Genomic DNA, 16,965 nt, shown 5'->3' with positions numbered 1-16,965 from the left:
TTTGTAAATTTGCTTGTGGCAACTACGAAAGAGAAATATAACAGGCCGGATACGTTTCAGCCCAACTCCTGTTTCAGCAGCGTCGCTAGTATAACATTTCAGGGCGCAATGTTTCCGGAATATTCAAAGTTGGGCAAACATCCTTGCTGCTGCGTTTTGGACCAATTGCAGCTTTTGAAGAGTCTTCGAAGATAGCCCCATGTATATCGTGTTAACGGTAACCCTGTCCTGATGGGGCTAGGGCAGGTTTAACTGTAGCCACGCCTCACTTCCTCAGGAAGGGGTGCAACGGGCACGCCAGCCGAAACTGAGTGAAGGCACTTACAGCCACCTCTGCTATTTATATATATATGTATTTATTTATTACATTTATATACCGCCCCATAGCCGAAGCTCTCTGGGCGGTTTACAAAAGTTAAAAACTGTGAACATTAAAAACAGATACACAAAATTTTAAACCACCAAAAGTATAAAAACAACAATATCCATTTAAAACAACTATACTCGGGACAGTTTAAAAACTCAGCACATGCTGTTTAATGCCTGGGAGAAGAGAAAAGTCTTGACCTGGTGCGGAAAAGATAACAATGTTGGTGCCAGGTGATCCTTGTCGGGAAGATCATTCCAGAATTGGGGGGGGCACCACTGAAAAGGCCCTCTCCCTTGTTGCCATCCTCTGAGCTTCCCTCGGAGTAGGCGCTCGGAGGAGGACCTTGGATGTTGAGCGCAGTGTATGGGTAGTCAATATAAGTCCAAGGCCGAATCCAAGAGCACCCCCAAACCGCAAAGCTTAATTTTTCTAGGGGGCTGCACCCCCATCCAAAACAGGTTGAATCTGTATTCTGAAGCCTGTCTCCATCTTGATCAAGAGTGCATCTGTTTTGTCTGGATTACGCTTCAATTTGTTAGCCTTCGTGTAGCGCGTTCCTGCCTCCCTTTATAACGTGAATGTAAAACATACCTGGTGAAAATGCACCATCCAGTGGCAGAAGATCTCATGTTGACGTCGCTAACTTCAAAGAATCAGAGTTGATTTAATCACGCTGATAAACGCAATTTCCCCGCCTTTTGTCCCTTCTCAGGAAGGTAGAGGATCTGCAGTTCCGCGTGGAGGAAGAATCCATTACGAAGGGAGATTTGGAGGTAATCCGCCGTGTCCATCTTTTAAAAATGTACGGCCTGAATTGGTGTTGATGTTGGGTGTTCCCTTCTCCTCTGGTACCTTGGCTGCCTTCTAGGGTTCATCTACACCAAGCAGGATATTCCACTATGAAAGCAGTATATGAAAGGCAGGAGCCACACTGCTGCTTTATAGTGATATTGAAGTGCACTGACAACTGTTGGGACCCATTGATACATACACCATATACCTCTTTCATACCGCTATATCCCGCTTGGTGCGGCTCCTGCCTTTTATATACTGATTTCATAGTGCAATAACCTGCGTGGTGTCGATGAGGCCCTAGTCTAGATCTGTTAATATACTTTAAAAAACAGAGCATTGATTGGCTGTTTTTATTGATAAAATGCAGCGTGGGGCGTTGTGTATTTTTCAGAATGGCTGTTGACAAAGGAGCGTTGTGGGATATGCCGTGGCCGACATGACTGGTCTGGGTTTATGGACAATAACGGGGTGATTCTGTTTTTTCGTTTCATCTCTGTGGAATTTATTCTTCACTAAGTAAATTGCTTACAGTTCCGTTTTTTTAAAAAAAAAATTCCCAAAAGTCATGGGTGTTTTTCCTCCCATTTTTATTTCGATTCTTTCACTTCAGCGACGCTTGTTTTGAGCGCTGGTTAGGAGTAATTGTGTTATCATTACTTTTAGCATTACTTTTATTATTTATTACATTTATATACTGCCCCATAGCCAAAGCTCTCTGGGCGGTTTTTGCCTCTTCATAAACAGAGGCTTAAAACGACAATATATAGATGTACAGTGAGCGTCCTACAAAGACTTTCAAAATGTGGTTTTCCGAAGCACGGTGCCCTTCAGGCACTTTGGCCAGGGATGATGGGAGTTGTAGTCCAAAACACATCGATGGCACCACGTCGGGGAAGGCTGATTGAGATTAACAGTGCAAATCCTACTCAGAACTAAACCCCGCTGAGCTCAATGGGACTTGCTCCCATGTATGTCTGCATAGGATTGCAGCCTAAGGCCGTAGCTAGACCTAAGGTTTATCCCAGGATTGTCCTGGGGTCAAACCTGTTCATCTAAGTGCTACACAGGACATCCAGCGCTCAGGCAGGGACGGACCCGGGATGATCCTGGGATAAACCTTAGGTCTAGCTACGGCCTAAATCTTCATTCTTTGGAGTAGAGGTAATTCAAAAAGGATCCTCTATTGCCTTCTGAAGGAACTGAGCTTTTCTGTATTATTAGAGGAATCCCCTCTATGCTGACCCATATCAGTTTGTTGCTTGTAAGCAAGCACAATTTGTGACATTTGCACAACGCCATCCCCGATCAGGCGGATAGCTGGACCCTATCTACAGTGGCGGCCAAAATTGTGGACACTTTTTGAAATGTTTTGCAGCTCTGCAGGCTTATAGAAAACGTTCTGTTCCACGAAATTCAAATGTTTATGTATCAATGGAAAGAGAATGTAATGCTGAATTCAAAACAAAAAAACAGAATGCAAATATCTGCAGTACAAAAGAAAAGTTACGCTTACTTTACTCTAAACACAGATTTAGTCCTCCTTCTCATAGGGTCACCCTACTTTCTTTTTCTTTCTCCGGTTTGCAAACTGCCTTTCTTCGCCTTGGGCACCAAAGGCGATAACAACATTTTAGCCTTCTCTCGGTCTGTCTTTCTCCTTCTTTCTTTAATCTCCCCTTTTTTTCTACTCTCCTCTTCTTCTTTTTTTTTTCCCCTTCGTCTTTTTGGGGCTCTCTGTATCCTTCCTGACGCGTGACCAGACTCAGACCCGGCTGGAGCATGCCCGAATACGGGAGCTCGAGCAAAGCCTCCTGTTTGAGAAGACGCAGGCTGAAAAGCTTCTCAAAGAATTGGAGGACGCCAGGGTAATCCACCCCCCACCTCTCCCCCGCCCCCCCCAACCGTCCCATCCCATCCTGCCCCATGCTAGCCAACGCCTGCGGATCAAATCGCTTCACCAGCTGCATTAATGACACCAACAAATCCTTGCTGCCGTTGTGTTGTTTTAAAACTACACCCCCCTTTTATTTTGGAGGCTGAGCTTTCATTATTTCATTGTAACCTTTTATTATGCAAACCCCAGTCCTCCTCCTCCTCCTCCTTCTCCTCTGCCTTTTGGAGGTGGCAACGCCTTGCAATTTTGCCTTCTCGGTGTCTGTAGGGCAAATTTCTCTTTTGGCTTTTTCTCTCCGGCTTCTCATGTGACATGAGACTGTTTTGGGACCGGGGCCGTTTTGTCATTCACCATCCAATTTAACAAACCAGTAACCCGCCATCCGCTGAATACAGGAGGCCGTTTATCCTGTGGGGTGGGTCCAGCCACCTTGATTGGCAAGTGGTTGTATCGGTTATCGTTTCACCCGGGGAGAAGAGAGTTTGGGGCTTGCGCCCCCCCCCTCTTTTAATTGTTCCTCTTCTCCCAAATCAATGAGGCTCTGTCCCCTCCTTGTCTGCAATGCCCTGCCCGCTGGCTTATGGAGTGGTGCTGTGTGGGCCACTTGGTAAATGGCAGACTGTATTCACTCATCGTCATTGCTGGGCCCCGCAGGAATTCTGCATCAGAGCCAAATTCCATAATTGTGGGTCTGGAGTTCTGCAGCGCAGTGCTAACGGGGGTTATATTGGCTTAAATATTCAACGGAGGTGGGGGGGGGTGCCGTGGGGCGCTGGTGGAAGGAGGCTGTGTTTCTGCCTCTATCTGAACTGCATCTACCGCATGGATGCCTTGCCTATGGAGAGGCTGGTGGCTCCGAGGCCGGTGGGTCGGTGAATCCGGTCCGGGTTTTAGTCAGAACTCTAAAGGAGCTCTGTGTCACGGTCCGGGGCGTGGGCAGCAAGGCCTCAGTGCAGGAACGCCAGGGACGGGATGGACAGCAGTGGAACCGGCAAACAGAGCCCAGGCAGGGCTGGAGGCAAAAGGCAATGTCCAGAGGCAAGCAGGGTTCGGAGTCCAGAGTCAAACAGAGTCCAGGCGGGGCCAGGAGAAATCGAAGGTCAGGCAAGGCAAGATCTGGGATTGCAGGTAGTCAGGCACGAGCTGCAGCAGAAGCAGGAGACCGTGTTGCTGTGGCAAAGCTGGCATGGAAATGCACTTCTTATATAGCCCTTTCCTGGGTCTGCATCAGCCCACCTGTGAGTGCTGGGTGATATGAGCTTGGATCCCGCAACTACTCTGCGGCCGGCAAGGTGCGCTGCGGCCACCAGGTGGTGCTGCAGGACAGAACCTGACACTCTGCAAGGTGTGGAAACTCCTTTAGAGTTCTGACTGCAACCAGGACCGGATTCACCAGCCCACTGACATCGGAGCCACCGGCCTTCAATGTGTGTGTGTGTGTGTGTGTGTGTGTGGGTCATAACTGCATATGCCTTGGGCTTAGAGTGGATTGCATTCTCCTTGCCCCCCCACCCCCATTCTCCCCACAAAGCCCTCCAAGGAGAGGGAGAGAAGGAAAGCCCTGGGCACAGTAGACACACGCAGGTCTCCGGGGACGTAACAAGGCCTCAAAACATCACACCTGGCACCCATGGGAGCCAAAAGTCCCTGGGGGAGGGATCCTCAAGACACCTTGGCCTCTGGAGGGGTGGGATGTTGGGGTTCATTTGAAGTCCGGCTGTTTTCACCCAGACTCCAAAATGGGTCCAGAAAAAACAACAACAGCCAGACCCAGGAATTCTGGAATTTGGTATCAAACCCTCTGGATGCTGAATTTTCATTTTGCCTGATGCTTAATCCCACACTCCGGCGGTAGAGAAGCGGGGCGTCTGCAAACAATCCCCAATACCGTGTGTTTTTGGAATTGTGTAACTGCTTTAAAGGGGGAGGGATTTTATGGGGAGAGTATTAGTAATGCAAGGACTCTGCAGGGGGGCAGGGCGGGGGGGGGCGCAGAGTAGCAGGATAGCACAGGCCTTGAGGCAGGAGGCTTATTCTACGGTGTTGGAAGAACGATTGTCTTCTGTTGGTATTTGCAGCCCCCCCCTTTTTTAAGAGAGCAGCAGTGGGGGTTGGAACTGGCTACAGAGGGTAGCAGAGGTAATTGCATTTCCCCAGGCCCAGGGGGTAGCAGAGTTAATTGCATTTCCCCAGGCCCAGCGGGTAGCAGGGTTAATTGCATTTCCCCAGGCCCAGGGGGTAGCAAGGTTAATTGCATTTCCCCAGGCCCAGCGGGTAGCAGGGTTAATTGCATTTCCCCAGGCCCAGGGGGTAGCAGGGTTAATTGCATTTCCCCAGGCCCAGGGGGTAGCAGAGTTAATTGCATTTCCCCAGGCCCAGGGGGTAGCAGGGTTAATTGCATTTCCCCAGGCCCAGGGAGTAGCAGGGTTAATTACATTTCCCCAAGCCCAGGAGGTAGCAGAGGTAATTGCATTTCCCCAGGCCCAGGAGGTAGCAGAGTTAATTACATTTCCCCAGGCCCAGGGGGTAGCAGGGTTAATTGCATTTCCCCAGGCCCAGGGGGTAGCAGAATTAATTGCTTCCCCCAGGCCCAGGGGGTAGCCGGGCTAATTGCATTTCCCCAGGCCCAGGGGTTAGCAGGGTTAATTGCATTTCCCCAGGCCCAGGGGTTAGCAGGGTTAATTGCATTTCCCCAGGAACTTCCCAACTTTCACTTTTGCCATCTGGGGCAGTCACATGACTACAGAATAAAGCGATGTTGTCCCATTCAATTTTTGCTGCTTTAATTTATTTCTGTACGCAACAAGAGATTGCTGTGTGCGTCAGCAAACAAAGAGAATAAAGGAGGGCCCAGATTTGCGTAAAATGGGCACGTGCTCCTGTAGATCTGAAGATGCAAATTTAGAAATCATTGCTATAATTTTAATAGAAATGCATCTCGCTATGGCCAGGTCACTTGCCTGCCTGCTCTGCCTGGTGTCCTGGGTCTAACCATGGGTGGAAAGTCCAGGGTTGCAGATTCATCCTAACGTCTTCATCTTTAGACTACAGTCCTTCAAATAGTGGGCACCTTCAAGCAGAGGAGGGTCTTCTCCAAAGCAGGCCAGGTGTCTATCCTGAACAGCAGCATTTACATGTTTTGACATTTCCCAGCTGGAGGATGGGAAATGCAGACATTATGGGAAATAGGGCTGGCAGATTTCAACAAACATCAGAGGAGCCGTGCTGGATCAGACCGAGGGTCCATCTAGACCAGTGGTTCCCAAACTTTTTCAGGTCACCGCCCCCTTGGTTCCACAAACTCGTGCCCAGCGCCCCCCTACCCTACACTATAAAAATCATTCTTCAGAATAGCAATTTTCAACGACCCGCTAAGGAAGATAATAACAATAAAATTCAAAACAGTAACAATTAATTGAATATTCAAAATCCAATCACTTTTTTTTAGTTTGTTCAATTAAACATAATTGATGAACTTGATCCAGTGATATCCTCTTTTCAAAGTCTGATAGTCATTGAGCAAGAATATTAGATATCACGTTTAGTAACTAGGGTAGAGGACCTCACTATTCTGTAAATTCCTAATTTGATGGATGGGCTTGATGAAGGGATACCAGTTTCCCAATGTCTGGTTTAAAGCCACTTCACACGAGTCTGAAATCACCCCGTTTAGTAATCTGGAATCGATTTCTTTGCTTGGAGAGAAGTAGGCAGACCACCCTAAAACCACATTCCACCAAATATGATGTTGGAAATGCAACTAGGAGCTTCTAAACCACTCTCCGTAGTGCAGGATAGCGATCAGAAATTTCCTTCTGTAACCAAAACTCCTGGTATGGAAAAGACCACCTCGAGCGCCCCCCTAGAATCATAGAATCATAGAATAGCAGAGTTGGAAGGGGCCTACAAGGCCATCGAGTCCAACCCCTTGCTCAGTGCAGGAATCCACCCTAAAGCATCCCTGACAGGTGGTTGTCCAGCTGCCTCTTGAAGGCCTCTAGTGTGGGAGAGCCCACCACCTCCCTAGGTAACTGATTCCACCATCGCACTGCTCTAACAGTCAGGATGTTTTTCCTGATGTCCAGCCGGAATCTGGCTTCCTTTAACTTGAGCCCGTTATTCTGTGTCCTGCCGCCCCCTTGCCTCTTAACGCCCCCCTATCCAATCCCACCGCCCCCAAGGGGGTGGTACCGCCCACTTTGGGAACCACTGATCTAGGCCAGCACTCTGTTCACACAGCGGCCAACCAGCCATCGGCCAGGGATGAACAAGCAGGACATGGTGCAACAGCACTCTCCCGCCCATGTTCCCCAGCAGCTGTGTACGTAGGCTTATTCTCCTGCTTCATAGGCTTATTCTGCTCTTTCATTTGAAAGAATTGGTTGGATTCTTCCTCTTATTGGAACGGCCAATGTTGGACAGACTTCCTGCCTCTGGATGTGCCGCCCACCCAGTCACTTCCATTTTTACCATGACTTGCGAGCCGAACACGCTGCACCCCATGAACTAGCCCGCTACTTCCAATCCTGTCATTAAACATTAACCATGATCAGCAATTCGCTTTTACATTGAGCATCCTTCCTTACTTATTCCCTTTAATTTGGGGTGGTTTTTTGGTTTTTTTGCTAATGACTTCTTCTAACTGGTTTCCACAGATTGGTTTCGTTTCTGTTTAAAAAGCCAAGTTCTTTTTACACCAGGGTAAGCCTTGTTACAGTCAAATTGTGTCTAAGCCTACAATGTAAATGAGCAACAATATACCGCTCCATAGCCGAAGCTCTCTGGGTGGTTTACAAAAGTTAGAAACAGTGAACATTAAAAAGAAATATGCAAAATTTAAAACCGTAAAAAGCATAAAATACAAACAAAGACAGAACAATTGGTACAATTGCATTTCCCCTGGCCCAGGGGGTAGCAGAGGTAATTGCATTTCCCCAGGCCCAGGGCGTAGCAGAGGTAATTGCATTTTCCTCAGGCCCAGGGGGTAGTAGAGTTAATTGCATTTTCCCAGGCCCAGCGGGTAGCAGGGGTAACTGCATTTACCCAGGCCCAGGGGGTAGCAGAGGTAATTGCATTTTCCCCAGGCCCAGAGCGTAGCAGAGGTAATTGCATTTCCCCAGGCCCAGGGGGTAGTAGAGTTAATTGCATTTTCCCAGGCCCAGCGGGTAGCACCAATTGTCGAGGGTTAAAATAGCTCATGAATTCACCAAGTTTTATTCATGGAATAAGCATGTTGGGATTGATGGAGCGGCTCATTGGCTCTGTTCAAAAGACACCTGAAATCACGGCTTTAACCAGGGTGAATAAGGCCTTTGGAGTTTGCTATTAAGATATATAGAGGAGGGCCAGGATCTTTTCTCGATCCTCCCAGAGTGCAGGACACGGAATAACGGGCTGAAGTTACAGGAAAGTAAAAAATAGCCAAAGGCAAGGGTGGAACCAAGTAATCTTCTACAATAAGATGTAATACAATTGGAGTATCTATGCAAAGTATAACAACCAGGAACAAATCGTCTATGCTACTCCAATTGGCTGAATGATGATGTAATTTGTATGTCTCGTTATACATATTGTTTTAACATTTTTCTAACTAGATATTATATATTTTTAAGGTACAGATACTTGGAAAATGCCTCTAATTGTAAATATTATGATACAGAGGATTTCTTTGTTTTTTAGATAAAGCCCTGAGGAAGAACGCAGTCACGTTCGAAACGCGTAGGCACCCAGCACTTTAATAAAACTTTTACTAATAATATTATTGTAGAAGATTACTTGGTTTCACCCTTGCCTTTGGCTGTTCTTTAGTCCCCTACGGGGTTTTCCTTGCTTTCGCACTTGAAGTTACAGGAAGTCAGATTCCAGCTGGACATCAGGAAAAACTTTGACTGTTAGAGCAGTAAGACAACGGAACCCATGACCTAGGGAGGTGGTGGGCTCTCCCACACTGGAGGCCTTTCAGAGGCAGCTGGACAACCATCTGTCAGGGATGTTTTAGGTGGATTCCTGCATTGAGCAGGGGGTTGGACTCGATGGCCTTGTAGGCCCCTTCCAACTCTGCTACTCTGTGATTCTATGTTCAGGAAAAAACTTCCTGACTGTTAGAGCAGTACGACAATGGAACCAGTGACCTAGGGAGGTGGTGGACTCTCCCACACTAGAGTCATTCAAGAGGCAGCTGGACAACCATCTGTCAGGGATGCTGTAGGGTGGATTCCTGCATTGAGCATGGGGTTGGACTCGATGGCCTTATAGGCCCCTTCCAACTCTACTATTCTATGATTCTATGATATAGGCTGGTTTAGAACTTTGTCTTTCACAAGCAATAGTGATATTTCCAGGTAGAAGATCCTTTCTGCAGAGAAGACAGCAAGATGCAAATTTGGGCTTCCTTATTAATGGCCTCATTGCCAAGAAATACTTGGTGGAAAATTTACCCTGTTGCAAAAAAGAAAGTGGAGGGGAATCGTATTTCGGAGAGGGATTTCTGTTTGCGCTACTTAAGAGCCTTTTCACACATTACGTAGGAGCAAACGGAGGTTTGCCATTGAGTGTAGAGAGCTTGCACTGTCTCCCAGCTCTCCTATCGATGTGGCGTTTGTGTTTCCAAACACATTTTGCGCTCACACTTTACACTGCTAAATATATACTTAACAGATTTTGAGTGTATGCCAGATAAATGAACAAACCCCACAATGTGTGAAGAGGGCCTTAGAAATTACAGGAACGGGTAAACTGTGGTCCTCCAGATGTTGTTAGACTCCAAGCTCCAGCCGGCATGATAAATGATCGGGGGAGGATGGAACTGTAGTCCAGCACCGTCTGGAGGGTGATGGTTTGCCCACCCCTGTGAAGGAATTGATGAGTATGGAAATGCAAGCACTCACTTTGTGTATGTGTTTGTGTGTGCGTGTGTGTTTTATAATAAATGTTCCCAGTTGACCACGGTTGCAGAGAAGTCAAGAATCCTTCAGCTAGAGGAAGAATTGACCTTAAGGCGAAGTGAGGTGGAGGAACTACGGCAGTGTTTAAAGAACTCTCACCAGCCAGAGTCTCCGGATCATGGCCTCGGCCTGCAGTCTGAAGCCCTCCGCTTGCGCGACCAGCTGCTTTCGGCCAACAAGGAGCACCAGAAAGAGAGCGTCCAGCTGAAGGAGAAGTACGAGAGGACCTTGAAGAAGCACCAGCAAGAGATTGAGAAGTTGAAAGCTCTAAATGAGAAATACTCCCAAGAAATCGTGGACCTGAAGCATAAAGTCCAACAGGCCACCAACGAGAACATGGGGCTAATGGACAACTGGAAATCCAAGCTGGACACGTTGGCCTCTGATCATCAGAAGTCACTGGAGGACCTGAAGGCTACCTTGAACACGGGCCCCGATACCCAACACAAGGAGATTGTGGAGCTGAAAGCTGTGGTGGAGAGCATCAAGATGGAACACCAGCTGGAACTGGAGAACCTGAAAGCCAAGCATGACATCGAGACCGCCGTTCACGTCAAAGAGAAGGAAGGCCTGAAGTTGAAGGTGCAAGAAGCCAAGGACGAGGTGGAAGAAAACAACAACAACTGGAAGACCCAGCTGGAAACCAAAGCCAACCAGCACCTGAGCGAACTTCAAGACCTGAAGGAGAAGTGCCGGGACGCGGACCTCCGAGTCCACGAGCTGGAGAAGCTGCACGGGGACTACAAAGACCAGGCCCAAGCCATCGCGTTCTTGAAAGAGCAGATCTCTCTGGCCGAGAAGAAGATGTTGGATTATGAGACGCTGCAGAAGACCGAGGCCCAGAGTAAACAAGAGATCCAGCGGTGGCAGGAGAAAGTCCTTGTTTTAGAGAACAAGCTGCAGTCCACGGAGCCGCTCCACCAATCCCAACATGCCAACGTATGTGTTTGAGTTCATTGCTCTGTGTGTCTTTGACGAACAGCTAATTTTTAAGAGGAACCTGTTTGGTTTTTCTTACCTGCCTTCCCCCCCCCCCCTTTTTTAAATTTACTTCTGGAGGTATTTATACAGAAGTAACACATATTGAGCAGTTTTAAGCCACTGGCGGTCTCCGAAGCTGCCCCAGCCGAGCTGTTAGGACCACGTGGACGCCACCCAAAAGACCCACAAAGCCATGGTGTACAAGAATTGCTCCGTGGCCTGGAACGACCTCCGTTGCCCCAGCCAAGACTCTGGGTGCCTCTGGGTTTCTTGGATGTGTTTGTCTGATTGTTTAATTCAGCACCATCAGTGTACATAGCTCAGGATGGAGTTGCGTAGGAAAAACAAGAGAGGCCCCTGCCCGTAAGGAGCTTACAGTTTTATTTTAGGGTATGGAAAGGAGAAAGGCAGGCAGGCAGGCTGGGGGATGGTTACAGAGCCTTCAAGTTTGGTTAGGGTTGGTAGTGAGGGTTAAGGGGGAGGTTTATTTATTTGTTTACAAAATTTGTAGACCGCTCCATATCTGAAACAGGTTCTGGAGGGTGAACGTAAAGAATTTAAACAGCAAAAGATCTAAAAATTAAAACACCATTGTCATACCGAAAAGCGCAGAAAGGCAATAAAAACCGTGGCTGTCGGTCAAGGAACGCTTCGTGGAAGAAGACTGCTTACAGGAGGTGCTGGCAACAGCACAATGTTGGCGCCTGCCTGACCTCCACGGGCAGGGAGTTCCAAAGGAAGGGGGCCACCACACTGAAGGCTCTTTTCCGGGTGGACTCTAGTCGGGCTATAGGCCCACGTGGAACCACCAGGAGCATGCCCTCTAATGACCTCTCCCACACTAGAGGCCTTCAAGAGCCATCTGTCAGGGTTGCTTTAGGGTGGATTCCTGCATTGAGCAGGGGGTTGGACTTATTGGCCTTAGAGGCCCCTTCCAACTCTACTATTCTATGATTCTATGACCTCAGAGATCAGGCAGGTTGGCTCTTCTCAAGTATCCTGGTCCCAAGTTGTTTAGGGCTTTGTACACTAGTGACAAAACCTTAAACCTGGCCCGGTAGCAAATAAACACTCAGTGGAGTTCCCTCTCAGCAAAGAAGTTACACGCTGAAAAGGGACACCTTCTGACAGCAGCCCAGCTGCTGCGTTCTGTATTAGCTCCACCTTCCGGAGCAGCTTTAAGGGCAGCCCCACATGGAGCGTTTTGCAGTAGTCTAGTCTTGAGGTTACTAGCACCTGTACCACCGTGGCCAAGCTGCCCAGGAGACGGATATGCCAAAATTCATGCAAAAAAGGTGGGATTTGAAGGAAGGGAGAGAGGTGCAGGCAAATCAGTGGGGAATCAGATTCCGGCTGGACATCAGGAAAAACTTCCTGACTGTTAGAGCAGTATGACAATGGAACCAGTTACCTAGGGAGATTGTGGGTTCTCCCACACTGGAGGCCTTCAAGAGGCAGCTGGACAGCCATCTGTCAGGGATGCTTTAGGGTGGATTCCTGCATTGAGCAGGGGGTTGGACTCCATGACCTTAGTGGCCCCTTCCAACTCTACTATTCTATGATTCTATGAACTTTTTTAAAAAAGGGCCCCAAATTTGTTCAATTGCAGGAGGAGGAGGCGATTGGGGGCGTGGGATCAGCCAAGGAGAAGGAGCAAATGGAAACAGCAGAGAAAAATGCAGGCATTTCGAAGTGAATTCCTTTCTTTTCCAATCGGCTAAGTTAGGACGGCCAAACTTAGGTGTTCCAGAAAGTCCTTTTGTCTGGGATAATTTCATAAGTCCAAAATGTCCCTGGCCACATGCTGCAGATGAACTATAGGCTATTGGGGGATGTATAGAACATCCAACATCAACAGAACGTTATCCCAGTGAGTGTGCCTCCGTTCTCCGCTTGGGAGACGTTTGCACATTCACTGGCCAATGGGTATAACCCTTGCATCTCCTGACATTCCCATGAACCACAACGTAGACCGGAATAATAATAAGAATAATAATCTATACGTGCCTCTGTGTGTATGTCTTTTGTGTTCCTTGCAGATGATTGAAACTAATGACATTTCAGAAGAGAAAATCAAGATGAAGCAGACGATGGAAGGTAACCTGGCATTGAATTCTGGATTCTAAATCCACTGTAGAATTTGGTCCAGTCTTTACAATGGAAAATATTGGGGGGATTCTGGTTTTCTTGCTGAAATCATCAGAAGAGCCCTGATGCTGGATCAGACCAAGGGTCCATCTAGTCCAGCACTCTGTTCACACAGGGGCCAACCAGCTGTTTACCAGGGAATCACCAGCAGGCACCCTTCTGCCCATGTTCCCCAGTGACTGGAGTATATAGGTTTACTGCCTCTCATCATAAGAACATCAGAAGTGCCCTGATGCTGGATGGACCAAGGGTCCATCTAGTCCAGAGCTCTGTTCACACAGGGGCCAACCAGCTGTTGACCAGGGAATCACCAGCAGGCACCCTTCTGCCCATGTTCCCCAGTGACTGGAGTATATAGGTTTACTGCCTCTCATCATAAGAACATCAGAAGTGCCCTGATGCTGGATGGACCAAGGGTCCATCAAGTCCAGCACTCTGTTCACACAGTGGCCAACCAGCCATCGGCCAGGGACGAACAAGCAGGACATGGTGCAACAGCACCCTCCCGCCCATGTTCCCCAGCAACTGGTGCACACAGGCTTACTGCCTCGGATACTGGAGGCAGTACACAACCATCAAGGCTAGTAGCCGTGGATAGCGGAAGCCCCTTGGAGAGTTCCTTTAGAGTTCTGACTGGTTCTGAATGAAACCCGGAGCGGATTCTCCACTCCACTGACATCGGACGCACCAGCCTCTGTTGCATCTGTCCCTTCTTGGCATTCTGTTGGTTGGGTAGGAAGACGGGGGTTGCAAAAGAGAACGGGGTGATGAAAAGAGACTGACTTGACTACCTCGTCTTCTTCTCCAGATCTCCAGGATAAGTTGAGTAAGAAGGACAAAGAGGTCTCGTCTCTCGCCTCTCAGACGGACACTCTAAGGGCCCAAGTAAGTGGTAAGTTTCCTCGACTTTCGTCGGTCAGAATGACAGACTCTTTTGGTGGAGCTACATCAGTGTTAGTCCTAATTTTCACTGGGGCACAGGTTAAATCTTCTGGGTCTGGGCTGTACCACTTCAGAGGGGAAATGGGGGCTGACATGAGTGAATAATTGTGTATGTTCCCTGTCTGTGGAAAACTAGCAGTTCAGTGTGAAAGCAAAACTAGAACCCTGACATGCTAGTTCTCTACCTGCAGGGTTTTTTAAAAAAGATTTTGGTAAGAAGAAGAAAATCCATCAGTTTTAATTTTGGGGGCTGATTAAAACATTTGTGGTATTTTTGTGTTGTTGTTGTTTTACATTACTAGCTGTTGCGATAATAGGGACTAGAAAAGACAATATTAAAAAATGCCTTTCCTTCTTACAGTGGTTGACAAATATTGCTGGTTTAAAGTTACCTCTCAATTCCTTCACTACTTCCAAAAAGACGCCAGTCTTGAGGTTCTCGAAGTATTTATTTATTTATTTATTTATTTATTACATTTCTATACTGCCCAATAGCCGGAGCGCTCTGGGCGGTTCACAAAAATTAAAAACATTCAAAGTATAAAACGACAGTATAAAACCATAATATAAAATACAATATAAAAGCTCAACCGGATAAAAACAGCAGCAATGCAAAATTACAAATTTAAAACACCATGTTAAAATGTATTTATAGACTGTTAAAATGCTGGGAGAATAAAAAGGTCTTCACCTGGTGTCTAAAGGCATATAACGTAGGTGCCAAGCGAACCTCCTTAGGGAGCTCATTCCACAGCTGGGGTGCCACAGCAGAGAAGGCCCTCCTCCTGGTAGCCACCTGCCTCACTTCCTTTGGCAGGGGCTCGTGGAGAAGGACCCCTGAGGATGACCTTAGGGTCCGGGCAGGTACATATGGGAGGAGGCGTTCCTTCAGATAACCTGGCCCCAAGCTGTTTAGGGCTTTAAATGTTAATACCAGCACTTTGAATCGGGCCCAGACTGGCAGCCAATGAAGCTGGAAAAGGACATCAATTCACAATTGATGTTAATTCCGGCTTGCCAAAATGGGCCCAGAACTGGACAGACTATCGAGGACTCCGCCGTCTTACAGAGCTAGTTTCTGGCTGATCTTGTGTCTTTTCCCCGCTCCTCCTTTTTGTCCGGCAGCGTTGGAAAACAGATGCAGAAGTACCGAGAGAAAGGCTGATTCGTTGTTGAAAGAGAAGAAGAGGCTGGAAGCTGAACTGGACACGGTGTCTAGAAAAACACATGATGCTTCTGGTCAGCTGGTTATGATCAGCCAGGAGTTACTCAAAAAAGAAAGGTCAGACTCCTCTGTTCTCCACAAAGGGTGTGAAATGTTCATAGAACTTGATAGCAACAGCAATTATCTTGGGGACCCATAACACAACACTGTTTGTAGGACAGGGCCTTTTTGGTGGTAGTTCCAATGGAGTGAGCCTCGTGTGGCGCAGAGCGGTAAAGCAGCAGTTTCTGCAGCTGAAACTCTCCCCACGGCCTGAGTTCGATCCCAGCGGAAGCTGGTTTCAGGCAGCCGGCTCGGGTCGACTCAGCCTTCCATCCTCCCGAGGTCAGTAAAATGAGTACCCAGTTAGCTGGGGGAAAGGTAATCACGGCCGGGGAAGGCAACGGCAAACCACCCCGCTCTAAGGCCTGCCAAGAAAACGTCAGCGAAAGCTGGCATCCCTCCAAGAGTTAGTAATGACTCAAGTGCTTTGCACGAGAGGTTCCTTTCCTTTCCTTTCCTTCCAGTGGAGTGGGACACCACCCCAGGGAGGCCTTGCATGGAATGTCTTCCAAGATGGGACATCCGCACATATCTCTGTCACTGTTCACTATTCAGGAGGAGTGAGAACTTTGTAATTTCAGATGGCCTTCAGGGAAAATGTTGGCTGGTTCTGGCAATACTTGCACTAGCTGCCTGACCCTTTCCAGGCCCAGTTCAAAGTACTGGTATGAACATTCAAAGCCCTAAACAGCTTGGGGCCAGGTTACCCGAAGGCTCATCTCCTCCCAAATGTACCGGCCCGGACCCTAATGTCATCTTTGAGGGTCCTTCTCCAGGGTCTGTGCCAAATTGCTGCTACAAAAGAGACAAATGCTATTTCGGGTTGCATTCATAGAAGAGGCAGCTGGACAAGCATCTGTCAGGGATGCTTTAGGGTGGATTCCTGCATTGAGCAGGGGGTTGGACTCGATGGCCCTTCCAACTCTGCTATTCTATGATTCTATGATTCTATGAAGTATAGCTTTCAAATCGTGTAAGGTACTGGTTCCCCTCTATTCGGCCCTGGTTAGGCCTCATCTTGAGTATTGCGTCCAGTTCTGGGCTCCACACTTCAAGAAGGACGCAGACAAGTTGGCGCGTGTTCAGAGGAGGGCAACCAGGATGATCAGGGGTCTGGAAACAAAGCCCTATGAAGAGAGACGGAAAGAACTGGGCAGGTTTAGCCTGGAGAAGAGAAGATGGAGGGGAGACATGAGAGCACTCTTCAAATCCTTGAAAGGTTGTCACTCAGAGGAGGGCCAGGATCTCTTCTCGATCTTCCCAGAGTGCAGGACACGGAATAACGGGCTCAAGTGACAGGAAACCAGATTCCGGCTGGACATCAGGAAAAACTTCCTGACTGTTAGAGTAGCATGGCAATGGAACCAGTTACCTAGGGAGGTTGTGGGCTCTCTCACATTAGAGGCATCAGGAAAAACTTCCTGACTGTTAGAGCAGCATGACAATGGAACCAGTTACCTAGGGAGGTGGTGGTCTCTCCCACACTAGAGGCCTTCAAGAGGCAGCTGGACAGCCCTCTGTCGGGGATGCTTTAAGGTGGATCACTGCATTGATCACTTGCTGATCCTCCAACTCTATGATTCTGTGATCATGAGGGGGTTCAGCATACGAATTGAAACCTTTG

The 16,965-nt window shown here is 48.0% G+C and overlaps 1 protein-coding gene across 3 annotated transcripts in view; it reads left to right on the top strand.

The window, feature by feature from the left end:
* Positions 1–16,965, top strand: part of CLIP2 (CAP-Gly domain containing linker protein 2) — a 51,002-nt gene that overhangs the window by 25,485 nt on the left and 8,552 nt on the right. Inside the window, exons 7-12 of one of the 3 annotated variants that reach the window (XM_063146707.1) lie at positions 1,083–1,143; positions 2,926–3,030; positions 9,998–10,942; positions 13,024–13,081; positions 13,941–14,024; positions 15,200–15,356. In XM_063146707.1, coding sequence (XP_063002777.1) covers positions 1,083–1,143; positions 2,926–3,030; positions 9,998–10,942; positions 13,024–13,081; positions 13,941–14,024; positions 15,200–15,356 — 1,410 coding nt within the window. Of the gene's footprint in view, positions 1–1,082; positions 1,144–2,925; positions 3,031–9,997; positions 10,943–13,023; positions 13,082–13,940; positions 14,025–15,199; positions 15,357–16,965 lie in introns of those variants that run through there. The other 2 variants (XM_063146709.1, XM_063146708.1) reach the window with 2 other exon arrangements.

This window comes from Elgaria multicarinata, chromosome 22 (genome assembly GCF_023053635.1).
Source record: "Elgaria multicarinata webbii isolate HBS135686 ecotype San Diego chromosome 22, rElgMul1.1.pri, whole genome shotgun sequence".
Taxonomy (NCBI): domain Eukaryota; kingdom Metazoa; phylum Chordata; class Lepidosauria; order Squamata; family Anguidae; genus Elgaria; species Elgaria multicarinata.
This window is presented reverse-complemented; position numbering and strand designations above follow the sequence as displayed.